Source organism: Vigna radiata, chromosome 1 (genome assembly GCF_000741045.1).
Source record: "Vigna radiata var. radiata cultivar VC1973A chromosome 1, Vradiata_ver6, whole genome shotgun sequence".
In the NCBI taxonomy this organism is placed as follows: Eukaryota; Viridiplantae; Streptophyta; class Magnoliopsida; order Fabales; family Fabaceae; genus Vigna; species Vigna radiata.
Window position 1 is genome coordinate 14,027,518 of NC_028351.1, and position 17,743 is coordinate 14,045,260.

Consider the following 17,743-nt stretch of genomic DNA (forward strand, 5'->3'; position numbering starts at 1 on the left):
TTTTGAAAGCATCAGAAGTAACATTTTGAGTAAACTGAGAAAAGCCAGAACACTGTGTTGTCAGAGGAACGTTCTTGAGAAAGCTTTTATGTTTACTGTGTTCCCTTGCCTGGTCTTGTGGAAGGAGAGGCTTACGTATCGTGTGCTGATACAAGAAGTGGACTCTCTTCAAGTTGGCAGGGCTCTCTACCTGGTCTTGTGGAAGGAGAGGCTTACGTATCGTGTGCTGATACAAGAAGTGGACTCTCTTCAAGTTGGCAGGGCTCTCTACCTGGTCTTGTGTAAGGAGAAGCACGTGAATCGTGTGTCGATTGCCAGTGCAGGTTCNCTTCAAGTTGGTAGACCTATCTCTTTCATTCTATTACTGTTTATTATCTTGTAATCTGTTAAACAATTTTTAGTGGAACTGTTAATCACTCTTTGTAGTGATTAACGACTGGACGTAGATTCTGTTGAATCGAACCAGTATAAAAATCCCTGTGTGATTTTCTTTTGCCCTATACTTATTTTATTATTTACGCACGTTATCTGCTTGGTAAATTTTCTGAAAGAAAATTGTTTAAACTTAAAAACGTAAAATTGTCTCAACTGTGACTTGTTACGCTGTACGCTCTCTGTGTTTTTAATCCGCTGCGTTAAACTCTTTAAAAATTAACCCCTCCGATACCAACATATCTCGTTTTTTACTACAAGAAAGAAATATCAACCTAATCTAAAGGTAAAAAGTAATTAATCATTATATGATTTATATTAATTAAATTAAAAATTATTTTAAAAAATTAAAATTATCAGCTTCTAATATAGTCTTTAATATTAATAAAAAAATTATAATTAATTTGTAAATTTATTGAAGACTAATTTAGGAAATGAGTTTAAATTTAACTCATTCTAAAAAAATGAACTTTTAAAGTGAAGATTCCTTACTCATAAATTATAAATATAGTGGATGTAATATTTTTTAACTATTATTATTAAATACTTTTCAATTTAATATTTAAAAAGTAACTGTGTTTTAGTCTATATGAAATCAGTGAGTTTTCATTTTGATAAATGTAAAATGTTTTTTGTATTTATCAGTATAATGTATGTGACTGTAATAATTGTTTTATTAAATATTCAAATAAATGTATATTAAAATAATGACTTGAGAATTTGAAAAAAGGGAATTCAAAGAAAAATATTTTATTATTATTAAAATAAAAATTCAAACATTTTATAAGAACTTAAAATATTTATTTCAAATATTATATAAATAATAAAATAAATCAATAATTAATAGTGAAATTATCAGTACCAAATCCTCACTCAATTAAAGAAAACGAAAATTCAAAATTCGATTAAGTTTATATACGAATATCTCATTGTTTTTAAATCTTATAAAACTATTACCCTACTCCTTTTTCATTTCACAATGGGTTTTCTGAAATATTTATATTTTAAAATATCCATAGTAAATTAAAATAGGATAAATTGTAAGGTATAATTTAATGTTTGTTTTTACACTTCGTATTCTTTTATTCTTTTTAATATTTTTAAGTTCCAAACTTCCATAAAAAATTACTATTATTTGTCTAAAACTAATTCCATCCTTGTTTTGGTAAAGTAAGAAAAATTACGAGAACTCTGGTGCCGAGCATATCCTTTTACGAGGGTTTTTACGTTGAGTATCAATGTAAGCATTAATGTAGATTTTGATATATTTTTGGTTTTGTTGGTCTGACCGGTTTATTTTAGATTCTATATATATTTATTTTGAAATTGATCATGCTTCATGGACTATACTATGAGTATGAGTTTTTTCTTTGTAATGTGCATGATATATGTGTTTGACATAATTCCATGAATCTAAAAGAGAGATTTTATGGGGGTGTTCAATAGTGTAATGTATTGATATAGGGATTCCGAAATGAGGGATGATCATGAAACACTAATAACCATTCTATATCAAGTAGAGAAGGGTAGGGTATGTCGTGAGGACTAGCAACAAGTTTTAGTCTAGGGTCTTTACATTAAACTAAGATGGTTGACGAACTAACCTTCTGTGGTAGCTTGAGTGGACAAGTTGTTTCACCAAGTCTAGAATGAATAATTGTATCTCTTAAGATTTATTAATTTATCTGTGTTGTATGCTTATTTCTATAAAAATGTTATATGATTGTTTTCAGTTAGAGCTGTCAAAATGGATCACTCGGCCCGGTCCATCAAGGGTTGGTCACTTAGTGAGTCAATCTAACCCAACTCATTTATTAAAAATTCAAATCCGGCCCGAACCACTACGGGTTGGTGGGTAAACGGGTTGACTCAATAGCTCACTTAATTACAATTTTTTTAAAATAAAAAAATTACAAACTTTTATAATTCAGATCTAAACAAATTTCACTCTCAAATTTCACTCCCAACATGGGTGTTTATTTAATTTTGAAAATAAGGAACTTAAATAATTTTTTTAAGCAAAGAAAAATAATAAATATTTTTTTATAAAATTAAAATTAAATTTTAATAAAATAAAATTAGGTAAGTGAGTCGGTGGACCAACCTGGCCCACCACGAGCCCACCACGAATTCAACCTGTATGAGCCGAGTTTAAATGAGCTGGGTTGAAATCTGACCCACATAAATACAATTTTTTCAAATCCAACCGGGCTCGAACCCATGGTGAACTGAGTTGACCAATAGGTTGTGACACATTTTGACAACTCTATTTTCAATACATTAGCTTACCTTTTTCTTTTTGTTTGTTTGCCTGTATGTTTATTTTTTTTTTTTTAATGATCACTTTAATAATATGAACAAATAAAAATGTTCTAGTTGATTTAGTGCAGGACAAGCTTAAAAATAAAATTTTTTGCTTTATTTGGAAATTAATATTATACTTTTTATTTAGCGTAAGACTACTCTTAGGTGTATATAGAATTATATATATATATATATATATATATATATATATATATATATATATATATATATGTATGTATATTATCCCAACTATTCAATTCACTTGATATTTTTTAAATTAACTTACATTTTCAAAATATTTCTTTTTTACTATAATTTTCATTATACATTTTTTTTTCTTTATGTAATTTTTTATAAGAATGTATTACATTAATAAATATAAACTCTTATTTGACAAGTTTTTACATTAAGGTAATTATAATTTCTTTTTTAATTTTTATGGTTGAAAAATTCTTTTAACTTTCAATCTTTGATAGATTTTTATTTTCTTTACTATAATTATGTAACATTTTGATAAAAATATTATTTAATTAATATTTAAGATAATTAGCAAGAAATTAAAAAGAAAATGTAAGTATGAATACATAAGTTATATACGTGTAAAACAACTTTTCCATTCATATGAAACAAAAATGGAGATTGTACCCTTTCAAATTTCTTCTACTCCATCACAAAAATATAGAAAGAAGATTCTATATGCTAAAATAAATAATTTTTTAATTACTTTATAGTATTCCGAAAGACTTTTAATATTTCTTTTATACTCAATGATAGTAAACATCCTAACAAACATATTAACTAGTCCCGATGGGGATATTGCATAATAATATCTTAATTCAAAAGTAATCAAAGATACAATGAAGAGTAAACTAGAATATCTATTAAATGTCAATTTCAATACAAGTCAATTTTAGAAGCAATAAAAAAAATTATTTAACCATAATGCCCTCAGTAAAGTTATTATTTAGAAGCTTTAATTCCATGACATCACAGACATCATCAAATACACATAAGTGAGAAGAATAAATCATCACAGACACCACATTAGTCATGTTTTCATTTTGACAATTTATAATAAGATCTAATTTTCATTATTTATTCCTACCTCATATAAAAAACCATGACTGACATATTAAAATTTGTACAGACAAGAAAAACATATATACTATTAGATCATAATTGGATTATCATGATTAAAATATAAGCATACATGTGTTTTCAAAGAAAACATGTCACCACCACTACTTAATCTTGACCATTCATGTATGGTTTACATTTATTATTATCACATCCTCTTTCATCAAGGGCCATATCAAGAGGTGTGAAAGGAAAAGAATAGATCTTGAAATAACACAGATGATTTCTGTGTGTGTATGTATCTGTATGTGTAAATACAAGAAAAAAGACATTCAAGAGACAGTATATCTGACTGAGAAAATCTTGTAGTTTAACAAAATGAGACTTTCAACATTTTTTGTTTGTGCATCAAAGTATCCCTTGGCTAATACCTGCTGCTCTTGCAGGTTTCCTTCCAGTGAAGGAAGGGAGACAATGATAAACACAAAGCAAAAAGATCTGAGACACTAGAAAATTATTTTAGCAAAAACAAATTATCTTAATGATTGCATTTAGATAAAGCTGTTTGATTTTACAGGCCATACAAATGCATATTGCTTTGAATCATTTTAAGGTACAGCTGAGTTATGGAGCTAAAGGAAACAGAAAACTCACTCAATATATTCATTTAAAAGTGGCATCATTACCTGAAGAGTGAAATTAGATTACCTGCCAAGTGAATACTAGCAGATAAATTATTCTGGATACAGTTCCTGTAAGAGACTACTACCAAACTAAACCCTTTCTTCTCCTAAACCTATCAACATGGTCTGTGCTCATACGAGATTTTTCTGGTTTGTCTGGTTTTTTGGATTTCTCAAGACGGCTATCTAAACTGTTTCTAGAAACTTCAGGGATTTCCTTACCCAATTCAGAAGAACCAGATGTTCCACCTTCAGATTCTTTTCTGGCTTTGCCTTGATTCTCAGACTCTACAGTGTCCTTTTTAGAACCATTTGCAGTTGCTTTAGATTTTCCAATTGTCTGTACAAATTTCTTTAGATGTTTAATGAATTCTGGGTAAAGCTCAAGATTACAATGCCCACCACCACTTACCCACAAGGGTTCGTACTTTACCTTGCAAAGCTCCCAGAGCTGCTTCCCATGGGACACGTCCACAACTTCATCTGCTGTCCCCTGCCCATGCAAAAATTGTAATCATCATCACTACAACTTTACCAACTTCTCAAGAAAAAGAGATCAAAAGAACACTGAAAACAAATAAGTCGCAAGTATGTATGATGAATGCCTCATAACCATTCAAAGGAACCAACTTTTACTAGTATTTTGGTCTTTAAAAAAGTTAACTTTTGTATTTGTAAGTGAGAGATTGAAGGGTAAAATAGCGGATGTAAAGTATGTGTAAAAATTTGTTGGGTGTCAAAATAATAGTACACAATATCAAATACTTAAATAGTTCACCAAACATCTCAATATGATATGGAATTTAGGCACTCCATAGTACCCACTTCCTGTCATAGCATTACCCTGAGAGTTTGTTGAAATAAAAGAGAAAAAGACATAGGTTGAATCTCTAATGTGTATCTAGCATATAGAGTTATGTATTTATAGATAGAAAAATACAAAGAAATGAGCTTAAGCTTTGTTACATCTAACTATAATATACTGAATAGGGGATATCTAACAATATCTAACAGGGTTCAATGACTATGTAAAACCTTTAACAGTGATGGGAGGCATTAACAACTCTAAAGCATTCTACTGTTGGTTAAAATTCATTGAAACTACAAAGACTTGTGAAACTCATTAACGAAAAAGTGAGATCAACAAAAGGTCATAATTTCCAATAATTTCAGCCAACAATAGTGTGTTTATAACATTTCTCAGGCCACTTACCAACACTTCTCTCAGAAGAAAAGTAAACAAGAAAGGTAACTCGTTACAATAACTACGGTCTATATTTGCAGTGGAAGTCTTTACAACAGTATTTTGTTCTTTTTTTTTGAAAGACATATGCAAGTGTAAAATGGTTTACACTGTCCATGGATTAAATCCAACAGTAGCAAATCACTTGTCTTAATCAAGCATGTTCCAGAAACATATAAAAGCATTAATTAGAGAAGTTGACTTAATTTACAGCTGAAACCTGAAAGAAAAACTAGATGCATCATCGACAAAGGCAAAGAAGATGAACATGTAACCTTAAAAGAACACAATGAATTGAAGGGGGTGGTAGGGCTGAGGGAACAGAAAAAGCCACTTACATGTATAACCAAAACAGGACATTTGACTGCACCAACCTTATCAATGTTCTGGACAGAAAAAAACAAACATGTAAAGTATCCATAGATTGAATGAAATAGATTGGAGCAGAATCAACTAAGGAGTCTGTGTACCTTGTAAATATCAAACCAGTATGTCCTTTTTACAGGGTATAGTACTCTAAGTCCAGATAAAATTGGACTATGCAAGACAACCCCTCTCAATTCTGGTATCTGTGAAGCAAGATCAAGTGTGGGACCACTCCCAACAGATTGACCATACAGTATCAATTGGTCATCTTTCACCCCGTATTGTTCTTTTAGGCATTTATATGCAGCATCAATATCTGCGTATGTATTATATTCAGTTGGCTGTTTCAACATGCAAAAAGGATGACTGTTAAGTTGCAAGCAATAATGTCACTCTAAATGAACCATCAACAACAGCATAGTATTCTGCATAAAATATTGTGGCTCTCTTGGCCAATAACTGAAAGTTTCTATTCAATGCAGATAACCTTAAAAGTTCTTGATCTTAGGTTGCTTATAAATCTGCATTTTGCCACAAAACCATTTAAACGGCTTAGATAATGTCCTTTAACATTCATTAACAAACAAGAACTGTTTTAGAATTAAGAATGTTAGCACTGTTATACTATGTTAGGACTCTTGGAATTTCTTTAAGATTTGTTTTTAGTGATCATGCTAAGTTAGGATATAAAAACATGATAAGAACATCATAGAACAAGGGCACAGTAAATCTTAATCTTACCCAATGTTTCATGCGTACTAGATAACAAATCAAATGACATTATCTTGTTATCTTGTCCAATAGTTGACATAGACTACATACTGATAGGAAAAGATAACATCACCCTATTATTGAAATCACATATAATTTCCAAATGTAATTTTTAAACACTTACAAATTATAAAAACTTTTAACAATTTAACAAAACAATACAAAATTAGTTTTTATTTATGTAGTTACTTTTCTTAACATATAACATTTGACGAAAAAATATTTAATCTTAATATTTTAATTATAAACATATTTAAAATTTACATATCAATTATTATAATTATATACAAAGTAATATCTTGACTAATGCTGATGCGGAAATACACATGACATTACCATAGATTACCAATGTGACATTGACGTATTAGCATTAGCAAACAATCAGAGGTTCCGTATGCAAAATTTTAAAACTAATGTGGTAAAATGCGTAACGGGGTAAAATGCACAATAATAATTAAAGATATAAAGGACAAAAATGTTAAACTTAAGATAAAATTTTGTATACTCTTTATGTTCTACAACTTCCAAAGTCACGAAGTCATGGCTTAGTCAATAAATAAAACTAATTTTAAACGTAATACTATTACATTTATTAATTGTATATATGACCTCCTACGACGAGTCATTTTGCAAATTAATAACAATATAATTTTAAAAAATAAATAACATGAATATATACATATACATATATATATATATATATATATATATATATATATTTAAAATTACAAATTGTTGTCTCTTAAAAATAAATCATGTCACTCATTATCCACCACTCAATAGCCTTGTTTTGGCAAGGATGGGTCCCACAGATAACAATAATTTATAATTGGGTAAAATGCATAGTATTCATTTATGTAATTTAATTTATTATCTTAAGAAATCATTTATTATCTTAATGCATAGTTATATTACAACCTTAAACATATTTAACAGGAGTTGCTTATAAATAAAAGTAAAATTTACCGGTAAATCCCACACATGAATTGTTTGAAATTGTAAGTTCCTTAAAATTGAAGACAAAATTGTAAACTTATGCAGGTGATTATTAGCTTTAGATGGATTTTTATTTTGTAACAATAATAGAATTCCTATTTGGTAACTAGGATGCAAGGTAGTGAAAATTGAGATCTAGAGATTGGAAAGAAAATCATGAACTCTGGGAGATCTTAACACAAATTGTATGATCCAACAAAACTTACATCCTAGTGGCATAGGAGCAACTCCTTCCTAGTTACGAAACTATAAACCCATAGTTTCAACCTACTTCCAAATAGAAATTCTATCCAAGTTACAAAATAATCATCCATCTAAAGCAAATAATCTTGTAGGCTAAAATCATAATCTCCATATATATTTTCAGTTCCATCAATTCCGTATCTTTCACCATTCAAATTAATAATGTCTAAATCATCGCTATAAAACTCCCACCAATTTGCTGCAGTCTTTAAATTGATTGGCCCTAGTGGTCAAGGAACATCCAAAATATTGTTCGTTTTTTGAAATTGTCAATTTGAACATCAATAAAAGTTTGTTCACTCTCATCCTTCACCATCTTTGTTAGACATTTCATTTCCAAATTAGCTTTAAATCCAGGATGATAATGCTTTTGAGGGTTAAGGAAATAGCCTACACCATGCAAAGTTCTATGAAGATGTTTGTCCACCTTTTATCAATGATATTACACAAAGGCAAATAACTAATAAAATCAAATTACATTAAGTTAGTTTTTTTTCTTTAGTTTCAAAATCACTAACTTAAATAATTACACAAATAGTTAGACTGGATACCTTGTTTTGATAGAATTGAAAGTCTTTTGAATGTTATCCTGAGCTTGGTCCATTGCTTCCTAAATCAATCCCATGACTAGTTATCAACCAATTGATGCACTTCAGAATGACGCAATGCACCCTTCAAACAAGTTATAATTTTCGTCCAAAAATCTTCATCCAAAACCACATCCTCAACTGTTTTTTTATCCTTTTCTTTAGCAAACCTATTAGACTTCCATTCATAACTAGTAAAGATTCTAATTAAAGCTCCTTTATTCTCATGAAGGCACCCAAATGTCAAGTAAAATGTGGCAAAGTGAGTAATACCTGGCCTAACCAAATCTCTTCTTTTTGTAAAATGTGTATAGAAATTAAAGAAGTTCTTGAATAGATAAATGCTGTAATGTTTTTACCTTTTGGAATTATCTCCTCGTGAATTGAGATCTTGTCATAATCCTTCAACATAGTCAACACAATATCACATGGTGTGAAACATAGTCTTTTCTTCTTTGCCTTGACATTTGACTGTACCTTCAAAGTTTACATCTATCACAACTTAGACAACATTTTCTTCCCCCACCTCTTCAACAGTGTTATCCATCATCTCAAAAAAATTCAACTATTTTGGATATAGCATATTATTCTACTGACTTCATAAACAGTTCTCTTTGATTGTTCACTAGGAAATTTATCATTGTCCTCTTATCAGTCCAACCATCAATCGTAATCATTCGTTCAATTTTCTTCCATTCATCCCTGTGTGCTTGTAAAGCAAGTGATGTTTTCACTTCCTCCTTCATAAATATGACTCCAATTTCATGATAGGATAGAGGTTTAAATCCAAAGTCATGCCTTAGAACCAAATCAAACATAGCACTAGATTTTCCCACTTTGCCACATTGAAAGGTATGGTGTTGTCATAGAAAAACCTAGCAATTACTTAACATGTTTTCTCTCACAACTTTAAACATGTTGATTGTGGCTTATGTGCAAACTACCCTCTTCTTAACAATATTTCTAAGACTGCTGCAAATGCCAAATGCTTCATTGTTTTATCTTTCCTCACCACCTTCTACAATTTCATTATCCTTGTTAAAGCTTAATTTCTTGATTAAATTTGGTTGCAAACCAACACCAATATCTCACATGTCCTTTTCACTTCTTTGGTAATACCCTTGTAAGCTCCAAAATCCTTTTGAGTACTAGTCAAGTGATGCTTGAACCGATGAACTCGCCTTGGTATTACCTTTTTGTAGTATTTGCCTTGAAGTTTCTAGTATCTCCAACAACTGAAATACAATGCTTCCTAGCTATATAACTCGTATTTCCTAAAGCAATTTGGAAGTCATGGGTATAAAGGAGTTTGAAGTTGGTTTTGAAGACACTTTAACCATTGGGAAAAAATTGATCAACAATATTAATGATTAGGTTGCAATATAGTTCAATTTATTGTAAAGGAAAAGTAGACTGGGCGGTGCATAGTGGTGGTAATAAACAATGAGAGTGACTACAAGTGATATTAAATAGCCAAAGACCATCATGAGATAGTCAGCATGATAGTCAAAATCACAACCCATAGTGTAAAATCGTAAGAGTCTACGATCTTCTTCACCCTCTCCAGTTCATTTGAAATGCGATTTTTGCAGATCATGTTAGATCACTGCCATTGTAAACTGCAAATCACATGGAAGAGGCAATTCTCACGATGCAATGCCTCCCAGAAGCACCTCTCATGAGCTAGAAACTCCTCATGATGGCACCTTCTGCAACCTTGACATTCATCACGACAATGCTTCTCAAACCTCGATGCTCCTTGCAACAACGTTCCTGATAGTCGCAGCACTTATCGTGGACATGACGTACCTGACAGCAATGGCCTTCTCATGTCCTCGACGTTCCTCATGGTAGCGCCTCGTACAACCTCAACACTCCTCATAACACTTCTGATACTGCACCATTTGAAACCTCTCATGGCAGTCCTTGTGAAGCTTTAGATTTTTAATTGGGTTTAGAATTTGCTTGACCCAATTTGGAACCCGAAACTTAATCCCAATTTTTTTTTTCTTTGAAAGCCCAACTATGACTGAAAAAACTGTAATTGCCTTTCTTCCCTAAATAAAAAATTGCGACCCAAATCATAAGTTCCATATTTTTTCTTTCAAAGCTCAATGAAAAAAATTGTGGCCATCTCTTTTCCTTGAATAAAAAACTACTACCCTCACAGAAATACCAGTGCTTGTCTTTCATGAAAAAATGTTGCCATGATTGTCACTCTCCCTTGGTTAAAAAATGTCACAACTAACCCTCTCCGTTCTCCAAAACACAAAAACTTTTGCCCTTCCTTTGGCTATTTAATTTCAATTCCAAACTCTAATCACTCTCCTTCCCATCCATCTTTCTCTTTTGTTTTTCCAATGCACGACACCACTCTGTTTCTCCAATTCATCTTTCTCCGTACTTTTTTTCCACTGCGCTGCCACCCAAAGTGAATTCCAATCATCGTTCTCCCTCAATTTTTTTCCACTATAGTGCACCCAATCTGCACTACAAAATGACTTCAAATCCAACTTCAAACTTCCCTATACCTGTGGCTGCCAAAAATGCTCCAAGAAATAAGAGTGATATAGCTTGGAGTTCGGAGCACCATAAAACTTCAATGCAAATACTGTCAAAAGGTAATAACAGGACAAGTTTATCGCTTACAAAGGTGTTACTCATGAAGTGAAGAAGGAAATGTGGGATTCTTGTTGGTTTTCAACAAAATTTAAACAAGAAGTCAAGCTTTAATATGGAGTAGGAAATGGCAAAAGCTGGAGAGAAAAGAAAACTCAGTGAAACGTCAAGCAATAGTCCTAAAATATCTTTAAGAAGAGAGTAGTCAGTATACAAGCTATCACCATGTTTAAGAAAGGTGAGAGAGAAAGCATGTGAAGCAATTGCTAGGTTCTTCTATAACAACACCAAGGTGGCAAAGAGTGAAGAATTTAATGTCATGTTTGATTTGGTATTAAGGCAAGGCAATGGATTTAAATATCCATCCTATCATGGGATTAGAGTAAAATCTTTGAAGGAGAAAGTTAAAAATACATCACTTGTTTTACAAGAACATAGCGATGAAGAAAACAAGATGTACAATTATGACTGATGGTTTGACTGATAAGAAAAGGACAATAATCTACTTCCTAGTGAATAGCTCAAAGGGAACCATGTTTATAAAGTCAATAGATGCACCTACTATATCTAAAATAGTTGAGAAAGTTTTTGAGAAGATGGATAATGTTAGGTGCTAAGTGTTTTGTGCTAGACCTAGTTCCTAGAAATCTCTTATAGAATTCTCTTTTCTTCATTGAATCTAATGTATCCCAAGTCATTATAAATATGAAACCTTAAGAGAGTGCAACATATACTCTCTAAAATTCATTCTAATATTCCTGAGTATCTTTCTAATGTTTATCCTTCTAAAGTTGGCATCAGAGCAGGTGGACCCCGCTTTGTTGGTTCTGTCTTGTCTTTATTCATCAAAAGAATTGTCTATCAATCACTGTCCATTGTTGTCTTTTGTTGTTTGCCACTTTAAACTATTGACCACCACCGTTCGTTGTTGATTTTTGTCCTTCGACGCCTTAGTCTGGTGCGCCTCGAGGAGTTTGACCCTACCCAAATGAACCTACATCCATACTCTGACGTGTCTTCCAAATGCCACATTGCCCTAGGCATGTGTCTCTCACACTGGATATTGGTGGTTAGAATCTTCCTAGACCACCATGGTCTAACTCGTCAATTAAAGCTTTCTAAGTGTTTTTGGTCCTAATTAGGATTTCTCTCACTTGGAACCCTAGGTTTCTCTCTCTTGATCTTGAAACCCTAGTTCCCTTGTTACATTTTTGGACTGTCTCTGTGTCTTTTCTCAACATGCCTTCAGGAACTATTTCTCAACATGACTCTGATTTGAATGGTGAAGGAGATGGAAATGATGGAGTTTGAAGGTCTCTCGACAAATCATGAATTTAACTTACAAAATTATTTGGTTTAGTTGGAGTATTATTTTGTTACTGTTTTGTAATTTTGTAACTAGGAAGGAGTTACTCTTATTTAACTAGGACATCGTGTTTAAGGATTTATTACTTTATTATATATTATGAAGTTCAATTATGAATTTTGAGTGTGATATAATAATTTTGTGTGATTTTGACAACCATGCTAGGATGGATCCATTGCCTTACTAGGAGAAGCTATTGTTTTTTAACTAGGATAGGGTATTTACTATATAATTGGATCTATTGGCTTACTTTATTTTATATCTGTTTTCCTTGTCATGTTGAATTGAAGTGCAATTATTTGTTTCAAGTGTGATATAATGATTTATATTTAATATGCATATATATATGATAATGTGTGCAAATATATGAATTCATAAATTTTGTAGGATCTTACAACCCACGTTACAATCTCTCGATTTACTATCAATGCTTCCCTTTCTGATCTTGCATAAGATCTCGATTTTGACTACCTTAGATTATGGGATAATTAAACTTATGCACATTCTTTCAAGTCATCAAATTGTTGACATATTGACCAAGCCTTTTGTGGAGCAAATTATGAAAACCAAAGATCCGAGTGAGGCTTGATTGACCCAACTTAAGGGGAAGTATTGAATTCTAAAATGGAATTAATATTGATTTGCAATTAATGTTGATATGTTATTGTTGAAAATCAAGAGATTTGATGTATGAAGCTTAATCAAAATTAACGTGCTATGATTTATGCAATTATTAATCTTATATGATAAATCTCACATGATCTTCCTTTTTAAAATATCATGTAAAATTTGTAATTGAATATACAATCTGAATCGTTAATTTTAGTCTAATAGTTTTAAATATCTTGTCCCATTTCTTACAATAACAAAGACTGTGTTAGTGTGTGTCAAAAACACGATAGACATTAAGATTTAAAAGAACATTAAAAGGTTGTGTAATAAACATACAACTTCGTTCCACTCATACACTTGGATGGGAGGAAAAATAAGCCTACTAACCTTTCCTGTTGACTGTCCATACCCAGAGTAATCGTAACTGTACAAAAGAAAAGTTGTTAAAATAAATCAATGAGAATAAATAGAGTATTATCATTAAAGGAAATTTAAAGACAAATAGGAATATTTTCATATGAGGCATTTGTTATTAACAGTATTCCACTATGCACTTTTAAATTCATGTGATTGTAACCAGTAAGTAGGCAAGAACCAAGAGAGACTTTATTTCTTAGATATACAATTACAAGAATTACAGACAAATATGTACTGAGGAAAATTAATGAATTGCAATATGGAATGGCTAACTGATGAAGAATAAAACTATATTGATGAACATTACAAGCTATGTTTTGCTTTATTGGCAGCATAAGCCATAGACAACATACACACAATAACAAATTCCCCATGAATGATTAAAAGGAGTGCATAGAATATAACACTCATACTTCCACAAAATTTACCTAAGTTGGTCTACTCATTCTTCGTGTCTTTGAAGCCTATTTGACAGGAGTAGGAATGAAAGAGTAATACTTCTAATATCAATGAATACAAAATTAGTAAAGGATAAAGCCGGCAACAATTACCACGGACAGTACAGCAATAATTATCACAGCTAATGAAATTTTAAACAGAGGATGCTCGAAAACTTCCTGATATTTATTTACCAAAATAATATATCAGAAATTCAGGATGTAATATGTTCAGTTCATACCAAGCTTTGCTACTAAGCAAAAAATCCTGATAGAAAATACATTTGCAACCTGATTTCCATGTGAAATTCAACCAAAGTACTATTCTCCATGATCAAATATAATTTAAGTGAACAACTGCTATCTCTCTCACCACACATTTTCTTTTACCACTCAATCAAAACTTCCGGCCAAGTATATCTTCAAGATAGCTACAATTGGTAATATAAGTTGATTTATTAGTATATTATTCAAACTCGACTTGTAAAAGTAACATTCAAGCTCGTTAGAACATTAACTTATGATTGATTATATAAATGAGTCAAGCTCAAACTATAGGATTATTGACATTAAAAGTTTGAGTGTGACTCCGTGTGTATATTATGAAAAGGGTTACTTGAAATATGAGTATTTTTATTTGTAATGGGGATACACTAACAAGGAAAACAATCAATAATTAATTTCATTGATAAGGAATAGGACAATTCTACTACTCACAGCAACAATGTAAACAACAAATTCATTAAGGAAACCTCCATAATTGAACCAAATTGATCTTGAGCAGAGACAGAATCTCCAATCAAAAGCAAGGAATGGAATCAACAATAGCTTTTATTCGAAGTACATATTCAATATGTGATCAACCCTTTCTTGATGTTCTGCCATTTAGTTCTAAAATGACAAGTGGTAGCCCTTTTCTCTTAGATGGCTTCAATCATCAATCAATATTCAATTTATAACTGAATGCAGCCTATAGAACCCAACTCTTAATGAAAGTACCAATTGTTAGGACTTAAGCACAAGAGGAGAGCCCAAGCCAAAAGACTGGTCCATTAGGTGGAAGAATCTACAGACTTGAGTACCACATCAAGTAGCTCATCCTACTCAATGTGGGACTCCTAACACATTGCAAGAATGAATCATCCTACAGTCTTGGGAATAAGGGAATTAAAACTGAGGATGGAGCCAAGTAAAGAAAAGAGAATCTTGCTACTCCTACTCAACATAGCTTATATTCTCTAGGCCTTGATCAAGATCTTTGGGTCTGAATCTGAAAGGAATTGTCAAATTGTGTACATAGTTTTGTAGTTGATGGCCTCAAATTACTCCTTCACTTTGTCAATTTCCCACGAGAAAATTTTTCTCATCTAGTTTAACAGAGAAAGTTCGAGAAATTGTAGCCAGTACAAATATGGAGTATAATTTTCTATAAAATGGAAACAACATCAATGGAAGCTTTGGTAGCAAGAACCAAGGACCAAATATTAGCTCATATTAAGAAACAGTAGAACAAGAAAACATGAAAAAGTAATAGAAAGAGAAAATATTTAACAGCATCTAAGACAGAAAATCTATTCATTAAAGCTAAAGTATTCAAAAGCGTTATCTCTGACAGAATAAACTTTGTATACTAACTGAAGGACTGAAATTGTATCTCCATTTTAGCTCAGCTACAACACACTGTATCAAAATACAGTAACAGTTTACAAATAACAAAATAACAGTAACAAAAACATAAGTACATCACGAAACTGTAACAAAATAACTACAGTAATAGGCTGCACCTATCAAGCTTAACAATAATAGAACATGTAACAGTAACAACACATAATACTTTATTGTGTATACGCTGACATGCACTTAGGATATCTATACAGTATAACAAAAATAATTTGGTCAACAAAAACAAACCAGACCAAATTCCAAATCATAAGTCAGCACTCAGTATCACGACTTACTGAGACAGCAAGCTCCAATTTCCTAATTACTAGTCAATATTAAAACACAGGGACAGGGGGAAGCTGCATATATCAACAGCTCAAATTCATCATACATGGAAAAAAAAATAATCCAACCAATGTTACATGTTACAGGCAGCCTAATCATCACAACATAAAAAAGAAGACAGCAAGGCAGATCCAGCTTCAGCTCTTCAGAATAGCAAAGCTAAGAAGGCAAGAGAATATGCAGAAGCACTTTCAAATTTCAACACCACACAGACAGAACTCAACTTTTTCTTTCAGTATTATCTTTTATGCCAAAAATCATCAACAGGAAAAGAATATTCTTTCAGCAATCAAATTTTTCATTACTGCAGCTGACTTCTTTAGAAAAAAGTCAACTCCTTTATCACTTCCTATTTAACTTCGCAGCCGTCATTACGATTCCCCGCAATTACCCTTTACCTTCAAGAAAACAGAACCTTCCTTAGATCACCTTTTTCCTTCATAGCCACCACAGAAACACTAACCATTAGCAATTTCAATTCCAACTCCAACTCCAACCACAAAGCAATATCATCTAAAACTCGGGAAAGCAAATCAAGAATATTCAATTGAAGCTTAACCAAAGAAGTTCCTCCAGATGCTTAATATAGCAAAATAATAATTAAATTATCTAAAGAAAAATAACTCAATACTTCAATTATTAAAGAGTAAAAAGCCAACCAATTAAATACAGAACAGAACATTATCGTTCTTCCAAGATCATTGCAGACAACAAATTAATGCAAACAACATCCAAACTAAATAAAACCAAACATCAAGCTAAAAGGAAATTATTAAAACTAAAAAGGGGAAAAGTACCCCATAACATTGAGGCGAAGCCTGTTGCTCAATTCGACGAAAAGTTCGAACATTTGGCCCAAATCGGCAGCATTACCGTGAGAATAGAGCATGGTGCAGGTGGGTCTATGGTACTTAACGTACACCGCCACGATTTCGTTACCTCGGCGCGTCCGAAGCTTGAGCACGTCCACGTTGTCCTTAATCGGCACCTCGGGAATGACAAGCCTCGGCGGCCCAGATTCTGCACCACTCTCGGCGGCGACCACCGTGTAAGAGGGCGGCTGCGGCGGGAAGAACGCGAACTTGGCAGCGATCGAGGAGGTGACTCCGCCCATGGCGGCGATAATTCATAAAGGCCGCGCGTGACGGCGGTGGGGCGGCGCGTGAGTCTTGAAAATTGTGCTGTTATTGGTGTTGGTGCTGGTGTGGAGTGTATTATATTATAAGACTTACTTTTTGAATTTCAACTTCTTGAGAGAGAGAGAGAGAGAAGAAAGAGACTGTTCAGTGTTGGTGGTGTATTTTGTCGACTCAGCTTTGCTGTTTTTGCTTTATACATGGGATGGAAAACAGCAACAACGTTACTCGTACGTACCTAGGTAACTATAATAACGTATGTAGGTACGTGTAAGTAACCACTATTATGTATCCGTAAATGTTGTACGTGTTCTTATCTTCTCGCAAATTGTTATTGTTATATCATATGATGTGTTCTCTCCTCACAGGTTCAGCTTGAGGTTGGTATCATATCATGTGTCATACCAAACCCAACCTTCTCACTCCAATCTTAAACTTTAATATGTT

At 32.3% G+C, this 17,743-nt stretch overlaps 1 protein-coding gene across 2 annotated transcripts; it reads right to left on the reverse strand.

Moving 5' to 3' along the window:
* Window positions 1–4,451: 4,451 nt before the first annotated feature.
* Window positions 4,452–17,513, reverse strand: LOC106771252 (protein ABHD17B). Of its 2 annotated transcripts, XM_014657212.2 has the most exons (6): window positions 16,958–17,513; window positions 13,687–13,723; window positions 6,210–6,446; window positions 6,078–6,125; window positions 4,930–4,989; window positions 4,452–4,836 (listed from the first exon to the last, which is right to left on the reverse strand). In XM_014657212.2, exons 1-6 carry the CDS (start codon window positions 17,272–17,274, stop codon window positions 4,579–4,581), a joined length of 957 nt encoding a protein of 318 aa, XP_014512698.1. In that variant the 5' UTR covers window positions 17,275–17,513; the 3' UTR covers window positions 4,452–4,578. The 2 variants fall into 2 exon arrangements, with proteins under 2 accessions (XP_014512698.1, XP_014512690.1); XM_014657204.2 differs by having other exon boundaries at window positions 4,452–4,989; window positions 16,958–17,512.
* Window positions 17,514–17,743: the final 230 nt, after the last annotated feature.